This window comes from Cygnus olor, chromosome 13 (assembly GCF_009769625.2).
Source record: "Cygnus olor isolate bCygOlo1 chromosome 13, bCygOlo1.pri.v2, whole genome shotgun sequence".
NCBI lineage: Eukaryota > Metazoa > Chordata > Aves > Anseriformes > Anatidae > Cygnus > Cygnus olor.
Window position 1 is genome coordinate 13,981,787 of NC_049181.1, and position 16,806 is coordinate 13,998,592.

At 39.6% G+C, this 16,806-nt stretch overlaps 1 protein-coding gene across 4 annotated transcripts in view; it reads right to left on the reverse strand.

Annotated features, from left to right (window-relative positions):
• Positions 1 to 5,403: 5,403 nt before the first annotated feature.
• The window catches only part of NRK (Nik related kinase), a 103,140-nt gene continuing 91,737 nt past the window's right edge, over positions 5,404 to 16,806 (reverse strand). For all 4 annotated transcript variants that reach the window (XM_040572215.1, XM_040572214.1, XM_040572213.1 and 1 more), the window contains 2 exons: positions 10,002 to 10,141; positions 5,404 to 9,169 (listed from right to left, as the gene is read on the reverse strand). In XM_040572215.1, coding sequence (XP_040428149.1) covers positions 9,086 to 9,169; positions 10,002 to 10,141 — 224 coding nt within the window. In that variant the 3' untranslated portion in view covers positions 5,404 to 9,085. The remainder of the gene's footprint in view (positions 9,170 to 10,001; positions 10,142 to 16,806) is intronic.

Here is a 16,806-nt window from a genome sequence, read left to right on the forward strand (position 1 = left end):
CGCGGTAACGGGGAGGGGGGGGGGGACGGTGACAGGAAGGCGGCCCGCCTGGACCCGCCCGGGGCTGTTCCCCCCGGCTCCTGCAGCGCCCCCGGTGACAAACGGGGTGCCTGCTCGGCCCCGGCACGCTGAGGGGGCTTCCTGAGGCACCTGCTCCGCCGCTCGGTTTTCTTTGAGGGTTTGACCGCGCGCCTAACGGTGCCCCTGTGCCCTCAGGGTGATAACCCCGGAATGGTGTTTGTCTTCTTCGTCGTTGTGGCGTGTTGGCAATCATAGCCCTCGATGCTTTAAATTGCTCATATCTGCCTCCTCTGCTGTTCCCAGCAGCGGTGGATGAGTTAACATCCAGCTGGAGGAGCTGCTTTTGGTGGTCCCCAAGCATGCAGCCTTAGTTTTTTATTATTGACTTTCATCCCTCTGCCACCATCAAGGAGCTTCTGTTCCCCTTTATGATCCCGTGATCACTTCCAATATTAATTGAAGTTCTGGGGATCAAGGATTTTGTATTTAACACTTTATTAAATTACTATTATTATATTACTTGATATATTAGCATTTGCTAATACATAAATATATACAGCAATATACATATATATTAGCACTTGAACCTATTATATTAGAACCTAATAAGCTATAAAGCCTACATTAAAGCCAAGCTCCCCTGCTCAGCAGGACAGAGCAGGAAGGCAAGGTAAGTAAGGATAAAAGGGCCAGAAGAGAATCACAGTATCATTAAGGTTGGAAAAGACCTCCAAGATACCTGGTCCAACCATCCCCCTACTACCAATGTCGCCCACTAAAATAAGAGAAGCTGTGCCCAGTATTTACCATGGCACCAGTCCCGATAACTTTTAGAAATCCAGAAGACCAAAGTGGGGCTACAGCCTAGGCCGTGCTGCTTCAAATGCTGGGCCAAAAGCAGTTCTCAGTGAATGACTATATTCTCAGGCTGCTGCCTTTGCCATAGGGAAACAGGAAAAGCTGTTTAAAACCATTTAAAACAGACCAAAAAATTCAAACATTGGGGTATAAAAATAAATCTTTACTGGCCTTTGGACTGCCCTAGTAGTTGGATGAATTTATGGATTTGATGTAATAGTGCACTCCTTATTGAGGAAAACTGATATTAGTCATTCTTGCTATCTATGTTGAAGCCAGAGTATTGAGTAAAACTTTAACGGTTGTTGGTTTTTTGTTTCGTTTTCCCCTGTAAACACACATTCTGTTTGTTGTGTGGACTGATAAAGTGGCATTTGTAATTTAAGAAGTGATCGCAACCCAAACACCTTTTTAGTGAGATCACACAGGATATGATTTCACATCGCATGCAAACCGTACCCAGGGAGCCATGGTGTAGAATTTTTTTTGACTGTTAAGTGAGTCACTAGGCATTATGAGGGAAAGCTGTGGGTTGTTCCCAGCTGCTCTGCATTGTGCTTTGTGATATGATTTGCAGAAGAAAGTTATTTTATTTAGAGCAGTACTAATTGGTACATGTACCACCACTGTCTTCAGGATTTCTTGTTATTGTAAGTTACTGGGCTTTGACTCAGGAAAATGATGAAGCTGTAGCTTTTATGCAGTGATAATGGACGAATATGGATGGATGGATAGAGTTAGTACTTTATAAATTTTGGATAAATTTGTATGCATTGCAGTTTCAGATACAAGATAGTTCCTTTCCCAGAGACTTATTCCTGCTGCCTTCTTTCTCACCAGCAGGTGTCTAGCTAACATACCAATTTAAAAACTGAAGCAGGGTAAATCTCTCTCTGACTGCACGTCAACAGCGTGCTTCAATGACCAGTTACATCTTTAGTTCTTCTAGATGTCACCCTGCCATACCTGACCAGTGGGATGGGATGGATGGAGTCTGAGATTGTATTAGAAACTAGAAGTTCAGAAAGACTTGGAGAATCAGTAAGGAATGGTGACAAGCCGTCAAATGGCCGCATCAGAATATAAAAAGTTAAGAGCTGAGGATCTCGGTTTTTATGTACAACACACCTTCAGAAAAACAGCAGTCAGCCTCTGTAGCAGTGAGGAGCAGGCTATGCTGAATAGAAGAACCTTACTACATTCTGTGAAATACTATGTTTAATACATATTAGCAAAATGAAGAGCATAAAAGTATACAATGTGATGCTGTAGATTTAAAAAGAAATGAGTTACCGCGCAAGATCATAAAGCTTACTGTAAAGCAGTTGTTTGCCACAAGGTGTTTTGAGGACAAAAAATAAGAGAGCCTTCCCAATACATTTCATCCTCATCTCTTAGGTGCTTTTGTTAACTCAACCTTGAAAATAACAGGATATGATTAAATAATACTAAAATAACATTTGAGGTGCCCAGATGACATGCTCTTGCCCTTCAATCAGCTCTGTGCATTTTGAAGAACAGTCTAAGAAAGCGATGGGCTATCAGCAGGAGGATCTCTTACACTTTTGTTATGTGGAACCTTGATTCGTTGCGCAGATGTTAGTCTACGAGAAAACCTTTAATATAGATTGCAGTTTGCTCGTGTTTCATTTAACTTAAATACAGCTGTCTAAACATGGCACTGAAGTTGTAAGATAGCTTTTATGATGGTCTTTGGAGAACCAATTTAATTCCAGAGCAATTTGGTACCATGGAACAAACCACTTTTTAATATAAAACAAAGATAAAATTAAAACGCCATTTCATTTGAGCTCCAGCAACAATAGGTAATACAAAAGTACTTACAGTTTGTTTGATATACTCTGTAGCTTGCATTGTGTGCATGTGTATAGTTGTATCTTGCTGCCTAGCTGTACTCTTTTACAAATTACATTATAATATTTGGCAATTTTTTAGCAAATATTTGGCAAATTACAAAGTGTATGAAGATATTTTAGTTTCAGATATGATGGGAGAACCCCAAAACCGCAGACTTGCATTGCTTTCTTTGCAGAAGTGTATTTTTGTCATAGAGACGACAGAAATTTCTCTTTATGCCGTTAGGTGCAGCATGGATACAACTTGGATCAGGGCAGTTCTAATGAGTCACAGTAGGTTTGAAGGGCTCTTAAGGTAGGGTGTTTTTTTTCAGGGAGAGAGGAATTTTTATGTCTCTTATTAGTGCCTGCTAATGCCTTCCCTTTCTGGCTATTTTTAGCAACCCTATAGGTTCTAAATAAACAGTTGCTTAATTTCGTTGAATAGAATCTAACAACTATCTTACTGTTGCTTTTTGGCATTGATGTGCTTCTTTTGTGCAGCACGTTACAGAACATACAGCACAAAAAAGATGCAAGTGTGTAAGGCTAGAATGAAGTGTGTGTGTGGAGGAGGAGGACTAAGCAAGTCACATATTAGTGTGATTATGGCTGCTACCTTAAGAAGGGTCATGGAGAGGCCTGGCCTTATTTGTTGATGACAGAAAGCTGTCCCGGAGTCCAGTGTGCACCTCTTCCATGATTTGCGTTTATGCCAGGGGCTGTAGCACATGACCCAGTGCTACAGCATATAGATGTGGAGTCTGGAACTTGCTCCTGCATCTCCAGGTGCATTCAGTTTCTAGCAGTTTGCAACTTTCTCTTTTCATAATAGCATTTCAGTTGAACAACTTGGGATGGGAGCAGGAGAGGATCATGAACAAGGATGAGCAGAGAAAGACTAATTCTATTTTGTTGCTAGACAGTTGAATTTTACTTACCGGTCACACAAACAAGTGCCTTAGTTGGGCCAGTTTGCTTTTTGTTTAGTCAATATTTGCCACATCATCTTACTATAATTAAGGGTAGGATGAGACCATAGAATCACAGAGCAGCTCGGGTTGGAAGGGACCTCAAAGCCCACCCAGTTCCACCCCCTGCCATGGGCAGGGACACCTCCCACCAGCCCAGGCTGCCCAAAGCCCCATCCAGCCTGGCCTTGAACACCTCCAGGGATCGGGCATCCACAGCGCTTCTGGGCAGCCTGTTCTGTGCCTCACCACCCTCTGAGTGAAGAATTTCCTCCTAACATCTAATCTAAATTTCCCCTTTTTTAGTTTAAAACCATTCCCCCTTGTCTCCCTGAGCAGAAAGTTGCTCTCTATCTTTTTTTATAAGCCTTCCTTAGGCTTCCTTCATATTAAGTTTCCTTCTTATGACCAGGCCATTCAGACTCAAGTAAAACACCTGCTAGGACTTTGGGAGATAGGCTTTTGCAAGAGATTATACTGAGCACATGTGAACGTTTATTTTTCCATCTGTAACTTGGCCAAAAATGGAGAAGCATTACTGGGAATGGCAAACAGGCTTCTATTTTCACAGGTATAAGGCTTTTGTAAAAGGTACAAAGGCCGGTTTGCTGGTTACTTTCAAAGTTCTGCTTCCTGAAACTTTTGCAGAGAAAAGCCTGCCAGTTTGTTTATCTGTCTGCTTTTTATGAAGGGAGAAATTTGCTTCCGTCTTTTTATAAAAACAAACATGGACAAATACTGGCCTTAGAATTTTTCCCTGGCAACAGCAGAACCATCTTGATTAAAGGGGGTAAAAAAGAAAAAAAAGAACTGGTAAAAATTGACAGAGAAGATGGAACCCATAGCCACACCTCTGAAAAATCTGACAATATTACAAGCAAGCAGAAAAACAGGGCTTAAGAAGATTGCCACTTCTCAGTGCGTGTTACTAACCTTTGCCAAGGTAACGCTTACCTACAGTCAGAAAACAAAGGACCACCTCAAGAGTAAACCCTGGGGTCCTCACCTGCAAGTCTTGACACATATTTGGAGCTGGGTACAAGATTTTTCATGCTGGTTCTAAAAAAAAAAAACTTCTTTATTTCAATATAATCTTTTTTATTATTATTATTATTTAAAAAAATTATCTCGTGTATATATATATATATATATATATATATATATATATATATAAACTCATCCTTTTCAATTCCAGCATTGGCATAAATGACAAATTTCTTAATTCTCACTCTTAAATGCTACAGCTACAACATGCTATCACTTCTCGCGTCAGGTAAATTTTATATGCAGCAACAAAGGCGACGTGAGCATACCTGAGAAGAAGCGAGTGGGCTACACTGGCATTCAGGCTGCCGTGTCAGTCCCTGCAAGCTGTTGTTTCTCTCTGGGTCCACTGGGGGTGTGTGCAAGGAAAAGGCAGAAACACGGAAACTTGCTTGTAAAGTTCGTTTGCAGCACAGCACAGCACTGGCTGTCACTGTTACTTGCATTCTGTGGAGTCTGAACTCCAGTTGTCACCTCAACATCTTTATCCACTGCAGGGAAATATGTTATTTCATCTCTACAGGCAGGTGCAGGCAGAAAGAGCCAGTAATTTCTGTAGGTGTGCTGACTGGGTTTCGAAAACAAACAAAGCTCTATATGACTTCTGCAATAGTTTATGCCAAGATAACAAAATTTTACAAGGACAACATTAGTTTTGATTTTCAGAGTTTTTTTTATTAGTTTCAGTTGTACAAGTCGAACATTAGGGAACAATAAAAAAACCACATACATGACGTACAGTACACAGCTTGCATTGTTCCCAGGTTTTGGAGTCACGTGTCAAGGGTCAGGCTGCAGAATAGAGTTCACCCGTTCTTAAATGAAAGCAGGCACATAGAAAATGATCTTGCTGCAGTGTTAGTGTACACTTGGTCGGGCAAATGCAATGTTAGGAGCACCACCTGCCGTTAGCAACTGCATGTACCAAAGGAACACGGGTGTGGAACCGTGATGTTCTGCCCTGCTGCCCCTATTGCGTTTGTTCGCATCAAAGTGAAATGAGAGGAGAACCAAACTGTTCGGCAGTTCACCCCGTGGTCCTAAGAGTTAGAGAGAGGGTACATACAGCCAGAGAAACTCCTCACAGAATGAAACCACAGAGCTCATACACATTTTGCATAGTTAAACTTATGTCAGGAAAACCTTGGGTCTCTTTTTTTTTTTTTTCCCAGCCTTTGAGCTTGTACGTTAATAACCATTCAGAACACCCTCACTCAGCGTTCAGACCACCTGGTCACTCCAGATACCTTTCCATTTCTTTGGTTACTTTCCTTAACATTTCTTAACTTTTATTTTTTATTATTCCTCCTACAGCAATACACCATGCCAGACATCCACTGCCTCCCTTTGACTACTCGTTTATTTTCTTCAGCTTTTCCCTCCTCTTCAGTTACTTCTACTCTCTTCAGTTACTCTTCTCAACATCTCTGAGCTTTCTCATCTTCACCCCTTCTGATTTTCTCTTGATAGAGAGAAAATGACACATTGTTCTCCTTGTTACACCTCATTGCCTTACTATTTGGAATACCACTTCTAAATCCTTTAAAAGCATTCACCCCCGAGGTCCTGATTCTTTCCTTATTTACACACGGATGTTAATCCCAGTAATTCCAATGGTTTTACATGCAAAGTGACAGGTGAAAATCCAACCGCTGACTTGAATCATAGCTCAAAAGAAAAGAGAACTAATAGAAGGAAGCAGAATGAGAGTTTAACATCTTAATGCAGTAGCACACATCCCCTCTCTCAAACCCACTTTGTTTTTCTTGGTAGAGAGCTAAACATCTTCACAGAGTGTCAACTTACTGTCAAACTTCTCTGTTGCAGTAATATTAAACAAGTTTGATGACATTTTGCTTCTTTAATCTCTTGGCACGGGCTGATCTGAATTCCCACTGTACTCTGTTAAATCCGTTTAAACCAGTGTCTAGCATCAGGAAAAACCTGCCTCCTACCTGCCGTCGCCAAAATGGGAGAAGAGGAAAATTTCACCTGCCGTCCATGTTATGCAGAGGCTGCTGTGATAAGCACACTTTAAAAATGTTGTAGAGCAGCCTGGGTCACTGATTGCTTATAGCAAGAGCAGTTTTGCAAGCAAGTTTTGCACACCCACTGGGTACAAAATGAAAGGTGTTCTTTCTTCACCGCCTCTTAGATTTTTTATTTGAAATAAAAGCAAGTAAATTGTATTTCTGATTGTAATTTCTTTTGCTTGTAATTGTAACTTTCATCTCTGTTTTTGTTTTGTTTGTTTTTGTTTGGTTTTGGTGACAGTTGAACAAAATAAGCCCAGTGCTCAGTAGCACAGGGAGCCATGCCAGGCTAAAATATCTCTGTTTTTCTCCTTTGTCCCAGCCCTAGCACAGACAACAGGTTCCAGGAGCATTACTACAAGTAGCCAGAGACCTGTTTTCACACAGCTTTGCCTGAGCAATGCATACCACACAGATTTTAAATCTGCACACAAGCTGATCACTTGCATGCATTTAAATTTACTTTGAGTATGTAACTACATATATTTTTTAGTATGGCTTAGGCTTTTTTTTTCTGTAAGTTTAACCATTTAAGAGGAAAATACTTCATAAAAAAACACTATACATTTTGAGATAAGCTAGTGCTCATGAAAAGTGCTAGGTTAATATCTTTGGAAAGTGCGGTCCTCCACATAGCCAAAGAACACAGAGGAACAGTGTTGGCATCTCTATCTACCTGCAGCAGTTGAGGTGCCACCATGGGGAAGAGATGATTAGTCCCTAATTTGATTCTCTGCTGATATTATATGGGAAGATACCAATTCTGGAGCTGATGGTTGCAGTCTGAGCACCCATCAGTCACAAAATGATGGCTAACACTACCTTAATTTGACATGCTGTACAAAACAGCTACCAGTTTTAACAGCTTTATTTCTCCCCTTAGCAAATTTTGAATCATCATCCTTGAGGTAGACAACCAGATATTCCAATACACAGAATCACACTTTCCCTGCACCTTCCAGTATCACATATTTCAAGTAAAAACAAAACCAAACTATTTTCAAACACTGTAGCTACCAATTTCACTTTTGCCTACAGTGTCATCCATACTATATCATGTCTGGAATAAGGTCTTTTGTGTTACACTTGATGCTTTACATTTTCAAAGCACATTCAAATACCAGCTAAATGCTGACTGCATTAAACCCTACAATTTAATCACAGAATGTCTGTTTAGTTTTATGGCCAAGTTACATGCCCCTGAGAACAGAGTTTATGCAGAAACACTGGCACCAATAACACTAGTGGATGCAGCTTTATTTAGATGCAGTTAGCATAGAAAGCACCTGAAATTATTTATATTTTCTTATTTATAATAGAATAACTCTGGATATTTTCGTAACTATATTAAGAATACATTTGTTAATACCCATTTTGGAAAGATTATATTTACACACAAATACATGAAGACTTGTTGCTGAAAGAGCAAGAAGGAAAGAAAAGAAGGTGCCTGATCCTGTGCCCTTATATACAGGGGTAGTGCCATTAAATCAACTCACATGAGTATGGGTCCCTTGTTTGAGTAAAAATTACAGGTTCAGCTCCCTAACGCTTTATGCGTACATGATTTTGACAAACTACTATTTAAACTGTTTTTACAAATACATTCTACAGTAACTGTGTCTATGGGCTCAGGCATCCAGCCCTGAGAGAAACACGAGGTCTGTCCCCTGCATTTTGTAAAATCTACCACGTGGGACACGTCCCAAAGTAGCTGCTTTAACAGCTCTGCAGTGAAATGCACACATTCTCCCTACCGCAGGACACAATCCCTCAGAGTCTGCATCTGAGGTAAGCCCCTTTGTGAAAAGTCACTCTTCCACTGATTGTAAGACTCACACAAGTGAGTCTTGGTGCAACAGTAAAACTTGCTCAAAATAAAAAACAACCAAAACCCAATTCAAAATAGATTCCAATTTGCCATCCAACTTGTTTGTTTTTATATCTACCTATAGATGTTGCTGTCCAAAAAAGAAAGAGACTTCAGTTCAAGATGATAATGTTACATTATCTGTAAAAAAAGAAACTGTAAACTCTTCTGAGTACAGGGACTTTACATTCTTCATTAAAGTTGCTCTAACACTGTGAATACAGTCTTGGTTTGCAACATGTTTGAGAAGACAAACTAAACATGTTTGCAGTAATTTGACAGGAAAATGGAATTCTTTCCAAACTGAAAGAATATGAATTCTATATGACAATATTTTTATAGGTAAAAAGTGCAAATTTGCATATATTACCTTCAAGCATTTTACACTGCTAGCTACAGGGAATTTCAAAGCATCCTTCATTTTGATGTGATTTACCAGTTAAATAGTACATTTTGACCAAGAGTCATAAAGTAAATTTGACTGCTGCCTCCTGACTGTACAGATGCAAAGAACACCTAGAAAGGGGGAGAAAGAAAAAAAGGAAAAAAAAATTACTGTCAGTGTACATTTATGAAAATATTTTTATCTATATGTGAAATATGAGAGAAAATCACAGTCCGAAGTACAAGGATATATAAATCACACCTCAATTTTGAAAAAGAAAGTTTTTAAAGGGAAACAGTGCTTGTACTACAACTGGGGTATATTTTTTGCTATATATATTTTTCTATTTGGAAAGTCAAAAGAACACACTTTAAAATAATTAATCTAAACAGTTTAGGGGACCCAGTTTTCTAAATAAATCAGTGGGACTAAACAGGTTTCAGAGAACATTTATCCAGCACTGCTGTGCCATATGCAAGAAATCATACTTGATTATCCATTCTCCAGGTGCCTTCAATATGTGAAATCTTAGTGCTGTTTTTTATTTTTTTCTTGTTTGTTTTGACCTTGATGGCTGCTCTGAACTGCATGTAATTTTGGCAGCCCAGGAGAGGCAGTCCTGTATTTAGGCATTTTCAGAGCTGGCTCGCGAGTCCTCCCCACTGCATGTGCTGTGCTAGAGTCTGCCCAGTCATCAATGTCTGTATTTGTTAGCACCTCTGAAATCAGTTAAGGCTAGGTGGAATAGGAGTTGTAACATCCCTGGGTAAAGTAGGGCTGTGTCAAGGTGTGGAATATCCACTGCTTTGTGGGTTCACTGACAACATTTGCTTTGGTTGGGAAAATTATACTAAGGTAAGAAAAACAGTGTAAATACATAGTTACAGAAATTAAATGGTCTTAGTTTTGTAGATGAAAATTACTTGGTTTTGCTCTATCAACACACTGTACTCATCTCCGTACCTTGTCATTTCTTTCACATAGAAATTTTAGCTTCTGCGCTTTCTTGTGCATAAATACTCCTTCCAGATTTCCTGTTTCCACAGAGCGCAATTCAATTGCCTTCTCTCCCCAGCCCATGACCTGATTAGATTGAAGGTAAGCTAAAAGAAGAAAAAGAAGATTTTTTTAAGTTAAAAAATGCCAGTACACTTGCCTGTTACTATCTGTACACAAGTAATTAATCTCATGCAAGAATGTTTTACAGAACTGAGCCCCAAATGCAGATACAACCAGTCATTTGTGGGAGTCCAATATATAGCTGGAATACAGTGCTAGTTTCAAAAAAAGGGACTCACACACAAAACCTTTGCTGATACATTTTTAAAGGCTAAATTCTTAGCTTCTGATGCAGAGCTTGAAAAAAGAGACTATGCAGAGATGATTTTAAAGCAGAAAAGAGAGTGTTGAGAGTGTTTTATGTTTCTAAGCATTTTTTCCTATTTTTCTTTAATTCTATTCCTTACTATTTCTAATGACTCCAGTCTAGTTGCACTATTGTCCTTTGTTTTAACTCCTCTATAGAAGATTGAGGGTAACCAAAACAAGATTCATTCACCTCTTCTTTAGTTCACTCAAGAGCCTGGAACCTTTCTTTCTTTGTTTTTCCTAGAATAGTTATTATTTTTTGTTGTACTATGGATGTAGGCTGTGAAAATTAGCTGTGTGGTCTGCTGCTATTTAACCGCTGAAAGATTGATTCTTGCCTTATGTCAACACAGATCGGAAGCATTTCAGTTTGATAACAACATATTCTGAATTACTCAAGTTTACACAAGAAGTCTTGGGAACAGTAGCTGAATTTCAGTTTCTCACTTATTTTGGACTCTACACTTGCCTTAAGTACACTATCAAATGTGCAACTTGTGCCCATTTGGTGTCTCATCCTTCTTTCACTCTACACGTCCAAGAAAAATCTTGACTGTCTTCTCCATAGCCATCTATTAGGAAGTTAAGCATGTTTGCTGCTAAGTTTGAGTTAGTCTGAAACCTAAATGCTTTGGAATCTGAGACTAAGGCATGATTCATTTGCTGTCCTTAGCTACTGTCTTCCCATAATTTGTTTTTGGATATAAACAAAGAAGACAGGTCTTTCCCAACCTGGATGATTCTAAGATACTCCAGCATTGCGGAAGCTCACTGTGTTATTCCCTTCAAATCTGGTAACTGGATGATAAATCAGGATAGTGATGAAGGAGTTAACACCACAGACTTCAAATTAGGCACAGTTTCAATTAAAATCCTCTGATTACTGTACGTATTGGCTTCCAAGGTAAAAAACACATTATTTATGCTCTAGATAGCCAATGCTCAGAAATTATTGTTCTTGCTCAACTATGAGTTGTTTTTTCATTAGTCCGAGAACTGTGGTGCCCTGAAATATTCTAGAGGGAACGTATGCATTTGACTGGTTTTTAGCTTCAGAGGACACTGCCTGCCTGTCCTGCTTTTTTAACGCAAACAACGTCTGTTCCTTAAAACCTTCCACGTTGATTTAGATTTTGTCTAAAAACTAGGCTTTCAATACACACTGATAACACAAAGCAAAAGCCTGTGATCCTGCTTTACAAGGACAGGAGAAAATAAAGGAAATATATTCCAGTGGCTGTATATTCTTCTTGTAGCAGTTGATTTAATATTAACTTGGAATCCTTGTTTTATAATCCTTGTTCAGATGTGTGAAAACTATACCTCCTTGGAAACATGTCCATTTTGGGTACAGCGTTGACATTTTAGTTCCCCCAAAGTCTATTAATTTTGCCCAAATCTGCTTAAGTAGGCTTCTCTTTCAGTTATTCTTTACACACTGAAGGCTTTCCTGCCACTAGAGCTGAAAGCAAGAAAATCACTTCCCAGTATCCCAGTCATGTGGAAAGAGGAATAAACCTCTCTATGAAAAGCAAAACAGCAGTGACGAGCTGAGGATAAGTGAGAGAAGAGGGTGGAGAGGAGGGATATTTTTTGAAATCAAACACCTGAAATCAACACTTTTTTATTCTTATTCTTTTCTTTATGCTTAATTTCCTAGCCTGTATGACAGGGTGCTGTAGGCAGCAAGAAAGACTCATTCTGGCTCGCTGCATGATGAGCATCATGGCAGCACCCATCCAACGGACAGTCACCTAATAAAGCAGACCTAGACCACACAAAGTAAAGAAGCTAAAGATACAATACTCAGACATCTGCTATTTTTGGTAACATCTGACACCACATTAACATTTGCAAACACACCAGATGTGCAGGTAGGCTATGATTCCGGGGGGTGGGACAGCAAGGCAGGTCTGTGTACGTAAACGATAGAACGACGACATTCTGTGGCTACAGTTTAGTATAGGGCATGTAGGTCCACCATCAAAGACCTAATCCACTCAAATTCTCTTCATCTTTTCCACTTTGTGAAATCCGCACTCAAGTTGTCAATACCCTGTGTCTGTATCAGCCGTATCCATGTCTTTGGCAGATTTCAATTTGATAGCATCCTTGCAGGTCCTTGCATCCTTGAAAGCCCTGGATGACTGAGCTACTGCTGCTATATTCAGATGAGAACTGATCTCTCAAGCAGTATTACAAGAGGAACATAATAATACAGATATTCCAACTTCAGCCACTGATGTTCTCCTGGCTGGCCAATGTATTGAGAACTTATCAACTGACGATGGCAAATGTCAAAGTACAACTAGCACAAAACTCATTCCTGTAGCAGAATCAAGAAGTTTTTTTCTCAAATTGCACCTGAAGACATATATGCTAACAGAAAGACCCCATTATACCATTTGTGGGATTATCCACTTATAAAAATTTATACATGGAAATTAATTTGGAGGGTAGCAGGCTGTGAATTCAAAGTTCAGTACAGAGTCTTGATAACCTTCCCATGAGAACACTTACTCTAGAATACAAACGTGCCATGTACAATGAACTGCAAGTGGATTAGATACTCAAAATTAAGTCTACTTGCTCTGGAACAAAAGCTCCTACACTATGTGCAATTTAGGAATAGTCTGAGTCCACTTTTCACTTCATAAAGCTTTAGATAAAAATATTTCGTGCTTCCAGCTGGCAACGTTTAAGTATATTTATATTATGATGCAAGATTATACTGGTTTCTAGCAATCCTAGACACAGAGAGCTAGCTGCTCTTGTCCTTTGGACAGTAGCTCAGCAAAAAAAAAAAAGCATATATTGGCTCAGACTGATGTGCCAAAATTGCTTAAAGTTCTGGAGCAAAGTCACTCAGAGTTACCTGAGGCTCCTCTGCCTCACCCAGACTACCATGTATTTAGAAGACGTACAGTTGTGCACGAGCTGTGGTTCTTGTTACACCAATTATATCAGCTGTATGCCCTGGAGATCACAGAATACACACCATAAACTCAGTAGAGGGAAGTGGGATCAAAATCAGCCTCTTAACATAATGAAAGCATTAGGAACGCTCTAAAATTGGGTTGAGACCACCTACTTGGTGTTTCCTGTTCACAGCGTGTATTAGCATCGGGTTGAGGAGAGCCCCCATTCACGGAAGTGACTGCTTCAAGGGGATATGGTTGAGAGGCAGAAAAGGTGAATGAAATTACTGAGCCATACTGAAACCATTAGCTTTTTATGAAGTGCCACTGACATGAGCTAATGATCTCTTCGTCTCACATCAGTAGCGCACTCAGTCTAAGAGAAGTGCACTTGGTGTCACAGAGTCCAGGTACCACTACAATCTCACTTCCCTTCTTCAGTTTTCTTTTTGTCTTTAAATTCTCTCTCTTCAAAAATGCCCTTTCTGATCTCATGTGCTGAATTTGGCTCACTGCCCTAAGCAGTTATTCCCAACTTATCTCTACATGAAAGCAGAATCAGATCAGCTTTTAGTGAAATAACATAAAATCAGGCTTTTCTGATTAGTGTTACAGAAATAGGGCAGGACAGGACCTTAATGCACCTCCTCCTCCATCCATATCTCTGTGCCACACCAGTATCACTTGTGACAGTTGATCGTCTAATCTGACCTTAAAGGCCTCTAGCCATAGAGACTCCACAAATTCCCCAGGCAACTGATTCCATACAAACCAAGAGGTTGAAATGAACAAACCAAACACGAATTAAAAGATTCTGACCCACTTTTGCATGCGTGAGTCATGATACCAAACTCCATTTTATGAGGTACAAGGGAGTATACACTGCTTTACTGAATTCCTTTTAGGAGAGGGTGAAATGCAACACAAAAGTAAGTACTGAATTTTGCTTTTCTGGACACGTTTGAGAAAACCGCCTCAGGCCAGTATGCAGCTAGGCAAGAACTTTAAAAGAGTACCCAGTGGTTTTGCTGTCAGTAAGAGATAGCAACTATTAGAGACCATACAGATCTTAAAACTGACTACACTTCTACTGAACCCTTCTTTGGCCCTTCAATCCAACCCCACATGCTCTATGAAATCATGACTTCTATTGATTCCTGCCCTCTTTGGGAAAAGCATGTGTTGTTGTTTGTTTTTTTTTAATTTTTATTTTGGGGCGCAGCAAGATAACATTTTTGGTTTGTTTTAGACAAATGAAAGGGAGATGCGTGTGTTGAGGGCTTGAATGAAGATAACCCACAGAGATACCAACAGCGTTCTGCGATGTCACAAAGCTCAAACCCAGCCTCAAGCTCTCCCATGATGCTGCTGACCACTGATTAGGGACCGATTAGCTACTTGCATGTACTTCTGTCTGCTGCCCATGCTTCAGAAGTCACTGCCCAGAGGTTAAGCAATTTGGGGGAGGAAGACAGGGAAAGGAGACAGGAATTTCTCTTGTGCAATTCCATTAAATAGTTTTACTGCTATTACTTACGTTACTTGAATATAAGTTGTTTTTTTTCCTTTTTTTTTTTTTTTCCACCAGACAAAGACCTAATACATACAGTTCCCTAACCACCCAAAAAAGAGCTACGACTAAATAAATTTTTGACTAGGAATCTTATTGTTTACTAAATACATGTTTATATGCATCTTTGTTCCGAAGCATGCTTGCTCTCAGTTGTTGCTTGCTCACTTCTGCAATTATTATTCCAGTGTAACTAATAACCTAAGTGAGAAACATGTTTAGGGTGTGAGGTGGCTTGTTTGTTTGCTGTTTGCTGGGGAAAACACTGCATGGGAGATGTGACCAACAAGAATCATTCAGATATGAGCAGGAGTTTCCTGTACATGAATTGGCCAGCTAGTATTTCAAGGACTAGTAAGTGCGTTGAAAGAGCACTACTGCAGTAATGCAACCAGCTTTTGGTAAAGCTATCTGTTTTTCCACATAACATCATTTTGATTTTAATATGTACACAGCGAAGGAAATCAGGACTTTTATTGGTTCCCTACTCTTTGGGAATATCCGGTTTTGTGCCAACCTGCCAAGCAGACATACTGTAAATAATTCATTACTCACACAGAAGGGCAAAAGTGCTCTCAAATTATATTAACTTGATGTTTCTTAAACCCTTTTAAAATCTTGTTTTATAAAAAGAAAATAAAACAGCTCTATTTATATTTAGCCTTACATATATGAAATATCTTTCAGATTAAACATGGATAGAGTACTTCTACAATTTTAATTTCCCATTGGATTTGAGTTTCCTCTCTCCAATTTCTTATTAACAGATAGGTCACAGAGGTTCCAATTTAAAGATGGGAGAGTAAGCTATATTTAGTTTCCCTGCCCTAAATCTATCAATTACAATGCACTTTTTTTTTTTTTTTTTTTAAAGTCAAGAAACACTTTATCAACGACAGAAGTTTTCTTTCAAAATACTTATTTAAAGAAACTAAGAACTGGGCAAAAGGTGGCTAGAGAGCACCCTGAGGTTAACACAAGACCCTCCTGTCTAAAGCACAGAGAGAAAACTTTTGAGATAAGCTCATGCAGACTCCTGTCAGACCTTGTGAGGTCTGGAAATTCCAGAACAGGATCTCTTGTGAAACTTGCAAGTTCTCCCTACGTTTGGCCATGTAAATAACACCGTCAGACTTCTCTCGTAAGAGCTCATGTTTCTGTCTGGAGACTAGAATTTCAGAGGAACAAGAAGATGAATAGGAGCTGGTGGGAAACAATTAAAATAATAGTTAACAGAGCTGTTTAAAATTTGGGTTTTGTGTTGAGTAATAGGTTGGGTTAATTGGTTTTTAGCTGTAATGTGAATGCAATCAGAAGTCAAACTGATCTTGTACCACATCACAACAACTGAGAATTTCTGTTTCAGAGAAATCCAGCTCTGAGACCTCAGTGCTGTGGCAGCAGCAATAATGCAAGAGTTCTCCAGTTAACATATTGGAAAATTTTCAAATATCAACTGAGAGGGGGTGTTTGAAGACTGCCTCCCTTCAGCTGTGGAATCTGCAGAATTATAAACAATGGAAGAGTGACAGAGTGACACCTTTCCTTCCAGAGAAAACCTACAGTCTTGCTCTTTGAGCACTTGGGGATGCTTTGCAAAGACCTATCTGTTTACTCAGCCCTCTTTACCTTACCATCGTAAAAATTTCATCTCACTCACTCTTTGCTACCTCAGTAGCGTGCTTCATTGGACCTGCCTTAGCTACCTGTCTCCAAATGGGATGCCTTCCCATCTGGTGGTGCCCATCTCTCTAGACTGACCACAGAGAAAATCCAACAATTCACATGGACAAGACTGCTGTACAGTAAAATTCTTTAGACAGGATACCACCCTCAGAGGTGTGTCTGCTCCAACCGCTTCCTATCTAACTGCCCTAAAATACTTTAACAAAAATGCCTAGCTCATTTTGCA